The sequence below is a fragment of the Tachysurus fulvidraco genome, chromosome 10 (assembly GCF_022655615.1).
Source record: "Tachysurus fulvidraco isolate hzauxx_2018 chromosome 10, HZAU_PFXX_2.0, whole genome shotgun sequence".
Classification (NCBI taxonomy): Eukaryota; Metazoa; Chordata; class Actinopteri; order Siluriformes; family Bagridae; genus Tachysurus; species Tachysurus fulvidraco.
The window spans coordinates 23097575-23104855 of NC_062527.1; the positions used below are offsets into that span (position 1 = coordinate 23097575).

A 7281-nucleotide genomic window follows, 5' to 3' on the forward strand; every position below is an offset into this window, starting at 1 on the left:
TGATCTTTACACCAATACAACATTTATCAGACTGTATGTTTATTATCACACCCCCAGTGTCACCCAGATGAGGATGAGGTTCCCCTTTAAGTTCCTCTCAAGGTTTCTTCCTTTACCATCTAAGGGAGTTTTTCCTCCCCACAGTCACCTGAGTCACACACACACACACACACACACACACACTCACACACACGCACACTCACACACGCACGCACACACACACACACACACACACACACACACACACACACACACACACACACACACACACACACACACACACACACACACACACACACACAAAATGCTGCACCACTACAGACTATAATTAATAAAGCAGATCAGTGAGCTTCATTTATAATGTAAACAACAGACAGGGAGATTATGACTGGTGGTGTTTATTGTAAGTGTTTGTTGCCTTTTTTCCTTTATCATGTGTAATGTTGCTCCCATATAAAACAAGCTTGGCTCAAGCCCAGACATGTTGAGGGTGATGATTGAGGACAATGACCCGTCCAGAGAAAAACTGTTCCGTATGATGTTTTGTTCAAACCGACCATTAATACCCTCTCTAATGAATGTTTTTTTCATTGGTTGTAGCGTTAAATCTTCCCCAGATACAATAGTGCTATTTTTGATTGGCTGATAAGTGTCAGGCTCGACTAAGAACTGAGATGCGCTTGATTCCTGCCCGGTTCCTGCCTGATTCCTGCCCGGTGCGGACTGATACATTTTGGGCGCTGCGGCTTATTAAATATATGATAAATAATCAAAAAGTTTTTCTGCGTGACAAATACGATGTGTGGCGTGAGAGTGAGAAAAGACTGACATGAGGGACTGTCACTCTCAATGCGTGACACTTGACAGCCCTGCAACAGATATCACACACAACACATTTACTCTTTTTTAACACACTGAAAATTTTGTCTGGCAGATTTCTGAGAACATTAGAGGTATAATTTACACACTGTCTCACAACAGCAGTGTCCTGGGTTTAATCCTGTAACTAATCCCAAAGCTGTACAGTGTTTGATTTTATTCCAGATCTGATCTAATCATGTTGGTTGTGTGAAAACTAATTGTGTTAATATAAAACAATACATTCATAGAAACCTGACAAACACGTTCGTAGTAAATAAATACAATAAACTTTTTTCAGTCTGCAGAATCTCATTTAATCTGTGTGACCAGCACAAGAATCTCCTGACAGCCGAGAAAACAGTTCCACAATGATGGAGTTCCTCGTTTTAACTCTGTTCTGACTGGTAACTTCTCTATATTCATCCTTCATCTATTCATCTCAGCTCTAACAGTCAAGACAGTAGATTAAAGTAACTAATAAACTAATGAGTTATAAGAATAAATGTGAGAATATAAAATGAGATTTCAGAAGCTTATTGAACACCAGAACAGGAGACAGGATGTAGAGTCTCGTGGCTGACGAAGTTAAACCGGAAAACAGCAGAAACACAAGACTTTTTATTCCACTAAGTGTCTGTTCACATGTTCAGTGGAGGATGTGTGTTAGACATGGCAGAGTTCCTGAGTGGGTTTAATCTACAGCTGATGATTGGTGAGTTCATTACTCATTATTATTTTATTATTATTATTATTATTATTATTTAGCTTTTTTTTTTCTTGTTTACATTTTAGACTGTCCACATTAGCTGAAGAGAGATTAATGCTTTTAGTTATAACAGGAAGCTGATTTGAAATGAAGTTAAACAAATAAAATATTAAGATATAAATATAACAGTATTGTCTACATGTTAAGTGCGGCTCCATGGATGTAATGTACTGTGATCTGTGTGTTAGGTTTACAGAGTGCTGATGAATCTTCTCTCTTCATGTGGTGTTGATCTTTCAGGTGTCATCAGTCTGAGTCTCCTTCAGAACATTTCAGCTGATCTGTTATCTGTTGATCCTGGAGAAAACATCACTCTGTTCTGTAACATCACTAATTATTCAGAGATATCGTGGTATCACATGAAGTCAGGAGTCTTGAGGCAGATTATATCGACTGCACAAAGGAAACTGGACAAACTCTTTTATACTGATTATAATGAGGATAAGAGTCACTTTGCTATAACAGAACGCAGCAGTTCAGTCAGTTTAGTGATTATTGGAGTTAGAGACACAGATCTGGGATTTTATTACTGTGGAGGTCGAAACAAGGGACACATTCAGTTTGGGAAAGTCATCAGTTTGAACTTTACAGGTTAGTAATACACTTCCATCCATCCCTCCAACTTCTACCGCTTATCCGGTGCCGCGAGGGGGTAGTAGTCTAAGCAGGGATGCCCAGACTTCCCTCTCCCCAGATACTTCCTCCAGCTCTTCCGGGGGAATACCGAGGAGTAATACACTTTATTTACATTGTTTATTAATACTGTACTTTGTTTTTTATATTTATTTATAGACTTATTTAATATTTATTGCATATTATTATTATTATTATTATTATTATTATTATTATTATTATTATTATTATTATTATTATTATTATTATTATTATCTTGAGAATTTACTGAAATTATTATTTAGACATTAAACAAGAATTTATCCAACATTAAAACAGACAGTAAACATGAACATGGATTTATATAAAATGGGATTTTAAAATGATTAAACTAGAATTTTTATTTTATTTTATTTTATTTCATTTTTGTCATTTTAAAGGTTGAAGACTAAATATGTTAATAATTGTGTAGAAGCTCTTTCACCAGGGACGCATGTCTAGCTCCAGACTCCTGTATGGTGTCATAGTCATCACTTTATCTATAAAAGTTTGCAGGTCCATTAATTTTACAGTTAAGTCCAAACAGAGATCACTGGTCAGTTTATACTTTGTTCTTTTTGTTTAATTGTCTCTTCTTTTTGTTTCACTAATCTTATGTCTTTATAGTTTAAAGCATTAGTTTAGATGTGAAATGAAGTCACTGATGTTCACATAATGCACTTTATAAACACATGATAGTCTGAATAATCAGAGAGTCACGTGTGAATTCAGAGTTACACGTTTTAGTCTTATGTGTTGAATTACAGTTCAACAAAACATCTATTATTGATCAGACTTGAGACGTTTCCTGGATTTAACAATAATAATACTTATAGCTGCACAATACTGATTATTATTTAATATATGTTCTTCCAGGAGACTGTACTGATATCTCTGTGGTTCTGTGTATATTTTAGGTGGCAGCAGAAATGAGACTCGTTCCTCATCAGAGGATTCAGATTCACACCAGACTGGAGGAACTGAGAACATCTGGATTATACTTATGACCATAATGTGTGTGTGCTCCATCTCTGTCCTAATAAACATCATCTGCATGTGTGTGTTCTGCAGCAGGGTGGAAGGTAAAAGTGCTTTAACTTGTAGGTTAAACATTAAAGAATCAGACAGAAGTTTTGTGGTAATTATGTATTTATTGTGTCTAAATTTATTGTCTAATTTATATTAATGAACACAGAATTCTCTTTCAGGAAAATTATCATCATCATTATCATCATGCTGCAGTCACGACACCAGCTCCACTGAACAGGTATAAAAACATTCATATTAATGTCAAATACTGAGGAAGCTTATTTTTAAAAAAAGATTATTTTTATCCCAGAAACAATTTTATTGCATGTTTCACAGTAAAATAGTGTTTGATGTTTATAAGTAATAAAAAAAAATCAATATTTTTGTGTAAATACTGTAATTATAATAGAATTATTATATAACAGTAGAGTTGTATGTAGTGCAGAACTGCCTACATGTCACATGACTGCCATAAAACATAAATAAACCTCTGTGATTAAAGAAAGTCTTTATTCTCAATCTGGCTTCAAAACTACTTTAGTTTATTTATCTTGTTGATCAGTGTTATGTGGTTAAGCTTAGTGTTGTAATTACACTGTAAATATGTTGTTCACACTCACAAGAACACAACACAGTCTATAAAATGAGATCCACTTGAGGCTAGATGTGACTGAGTAAGCAAATAACTACGGTTTAAAGCAGCAACGGATTCTAGTTGAGTTCAGATGGGAATTTTACTGAAACCTGGCAACCCTGTCCATATATTTGGAGTGATTGTCATTTAAATGTAAATTAAGCAAGATTTTAAACTTATTTTTCTACCTTCTGTTTCTTGTTAATGTTTCCTGTATTTAAAATTTTCTATCTCTAAAAACTCTTTAAAACTGCTTTATTCAGTCACACACACACACACACACACACACACACACACACACACACACACACACACACACACACACACACACACACACACACACACACACACACACACACACACGGTCACCTTACACACACCTAGTCTGAAAGAAAACACTAAACCTCCACCTACTGTTCAAATGCTGTAATCTTATTTATTTAGTATGAAACATTATCAGTTATCAATCCTGTGTGAAGCCACAATAATAAGGTTATATAAGTGTTTATAATAAATAAGAAGTGTTTAAGGGTTAAAATGAGAAATGTGACCAGTGTGAAAGAACACAGTAAATATATGTGGAACACAATACAGTAAACAGAACAGTGCAGTTCATGTCAAAGTTTCCACAATAAACAGTAAAAATAGTGTTTAGTGCTGCTTCATCATCTGAATCTCTCTACAGGATGAAAAGATTCATCATGACAGTTTGCTGTATGACAGAAAGTTCACAGGATCTGTTAAGAACAACAAAGCTTCAGATTTGGACTGTGTGACTTACGTAACCTTCACCTCACAGCCGCAGAGACACTGACCTACAGGGTGTCTATTATTATTATTATTATTATTATTATTATTATTATTATTATTATTATTATTATTATTATTATTATTATTATTATTATGAGCAACAGAATATTCTCATTCATTCTCTCTCTCTCTCTCTCTCTCTCTCTCTCTCTCTCTCTCTCTCTCTCTTCTCTCTCTCTCTCTCTCTCTCTCTCTCTCTCTCTCTCTCTCTCTCTCTCTCTCTCTCTCTCTCTCTCTCTCTCTCTCTCTCTCTCTCTCTCTCTGCAGGACTGAGAAGTTGTAAATCCCTGGAGATCCATCCTCATGTCATGATCTTGAGATTAATCTGGAGAACTCTCAGATCACATGGACTCATGTACTAGATCAGACTTACTTTTCTAACTAACCTAATAAAAATGTAAATACTAAATACTAGACTAAAAATTCTGTCAGTTTGTGGTTATTTCTAATTATATACAGATGGTCTTAATTTAATTAAGACCTAAATTAAACAGTTAAATAAATTTATGGTGTAAATGAGGAGTAGGTGCGATACAGGATTAAATGGTTTTAAAAATTAAAAATCTTTGAATAAACAGAACATAATCTATGGATTTTTTTTCATGATAATCCTGTTTTAATGTTTTTCTTCTTATCTTAAAGTATTAAAAATGTTTCATTAAGAGTTTTTTAATAAATTTGGCAAACACACTAACAGGAGACTTTTGACTCTTTAATTTTGGACCAACTTGATTCTTACATGATTCATTTAATACATTTAATGCATAAATAATAAATAAATGATATTTAATACATATTAATAAATAAAAGTACTAAGTAATCACAGAGACAATACTGGTTAAAGTGGTAAATCTCTAAAGCACTCTTCCATTCATCCAAGTCTAAGTCTACACTTAAAGCAGCTGAAGGTTGTTGGACGGTGTATGTTTGTATGCACACACTTGGCTTTCATTAACTTTCATTAAATCAATGTCCACTCACCATTTGAATGCTCAGCGTATTCATTTTATTTAATGTGTTGGTTTGCATTGTTGGTAACAGCATTGCCTCGTGATACCTGTCACCTGAAGGAAGGTTCCTACCTATATTCACTCATTAATAGAACAGTGACCCCTAGTGGACACCTTTACAAAGACAAATGGCTCTTACAGGTTTATATGCACTATGTAGGTCTAGTTTGATAAAAACACACCACACAAAATGTGAAAAAGTTCAGTGTTTGAATACTTTTGCAAGGCACTGTAGCTGATGTGGTAAATAGAGAAAGGAAACAACGTTCCTCCAGGAACATGGTACTACATAGAACAACACAGACTACTTGGTGATATGTTTCATTACACCACAGATATTGTAGTTCTACTTAGAGGGAAAAAAACACGATAGAGAAAAAAATGCACCCTGGTGCATTTTCTAGAAAATCAGAAAATAAATACATTGGTGTCAAAACTAATTGGTTGTATCTCAATTAACATGGAAGAAAAGCCTCCTGAGTGACAAAATAATATTAAAAGGGTGAACAGAACAACACAAAAACAGACACAACACCTCCACTACTAAAAGTAGAGGAGTAAATCCACAACCCTGTGCACAGCTCTAGATGATAGTCAGGTGTTTTCAAGAAGAAGTGAGAGAGTAACTGATAGAAGAAGCAGGACCATGAACTGTGGGTGCAGACACTTCATTCCTGAAGCACCTAAAAAAATACAAAAATAAATTATTTTATCTAGTTTAGCTAGAACATTTTCAAAATAAAATCTAAACAGTGAATTTTACAACAAAACAATACACAAGTGTATATACTGTAGAGAGGCAGTTAAATCACAATGAAATGAAAAACTTTTGACTCTGTTATTATTTTGCTGCCATGTTTTGTGTCTACTCGCCCCTCACAGGGAAGTGATGCTACAACTAAAGTCAGAACTACATAACAGTGTAATGGGCAGGTGTCATAAAATTATATTTGAAAATATCATGGGCAAAAAAAACAAACTTTACGGAACAAAAAAGCAAAATAAACAGAACATCCTGAAAAAAATGGAATTATTGTTTGTGTAAGAAATTTAAAATATTTGAGTGTATCTCACCTCCAGACGGTTGTTTTTCTGTAATGGAAAAAACATTATTCTATCATCTCGGTACAATAATGGCTCTTTTATGTTTAACTTTTCTAGATGATGCTACAGTGATTTACTGTAGATCAGGAACATGTGTAGGAACATGTGACTCACTAATAATGTAGCTCAATGTTAACATTCCCAGTCCTTCACTCCATTATTAACTGTTTTAACAAACTCTTATTAACTTACACTCTCCACTAAAATAAACACGATGGTCTGCTCCAGTGTTTCTCAACCTTTCTGGAGTACTGAACCCCATCATATCAAAACAACATTGTCCATTTCAGAACAATATTCTCTTTCAGCATGTGGAACAGTTTGTCCATCTGTCCTATTTAGCTTTTGTAAATTCCACCTTGATTTTTCTGGTTTTAGTAATAATAATAATTTCTATATACAATAAAATTAAAAAA

The 7281-nt window shown here is 34.3% G+C and overlaps 1 protein-coding gene across 2 annotated transcripts; it reads left to right on the plus strand.

Moving 5' to 3' along the window:
* Positions 1-1445: 1445 nt before the first annotated feature.
* LOC113651465 lies at positions 1446-5326 on the plus strand. Of its 2 annotated transcripts, none has more exons than XM_027160214.2 (6): positions 1446-1573; positions 1868-2218; positions 3196-3360; positions 3487-3545; positions 4627-4763; positions 5019-5326. In XM_027160214.2, exons 1-5 carry the CDS (start codon positions 1504-1506, stop codon positions 4753-4755), a joined length of 774 nt encoding a protein of 257 aa, XP_027016015.2. In that variant the 5' UTR covers positions 1446-1503; the 3' UTR covers positions 4756-4763; positions 5019-5326. The 2 variants fall into 2 exon arrangements, with proteins under 2 accessions (XP_027016015.2, XP_027016016.2); XM_027160215.2 differs by having other exon boundaries at positions 1463-1573; positions 1816-2218.
* Positions 5327-7281: the final 1955 nt, after the last annotated feature.

Excerpts from the sequence above, each read along its gene's own strand:
- LOC113651465 (XM_027160214.2), top strand. The coding sequence starts at position 1,504 with ATGTTCAGTGGAGGATGTGTGTTAGACATGGCAGAGTTCCTGAGTGGG. Across the intron at positions 1,574-1,867 it reads TAATCTACAGCTGATGATTG|GTGTCATCAGTCTGAGTCTC; the intron begins GTGAGTTCATTA and ends TTGATCTTTCAG. Across the intron at positions 3,546-4,626 it reads ACACCAGCTCCACTGAACAG|GATGAAAAGATTCATCATGA; the intron begins GTATAAAAACAT and ends ATCTCTCTACAG.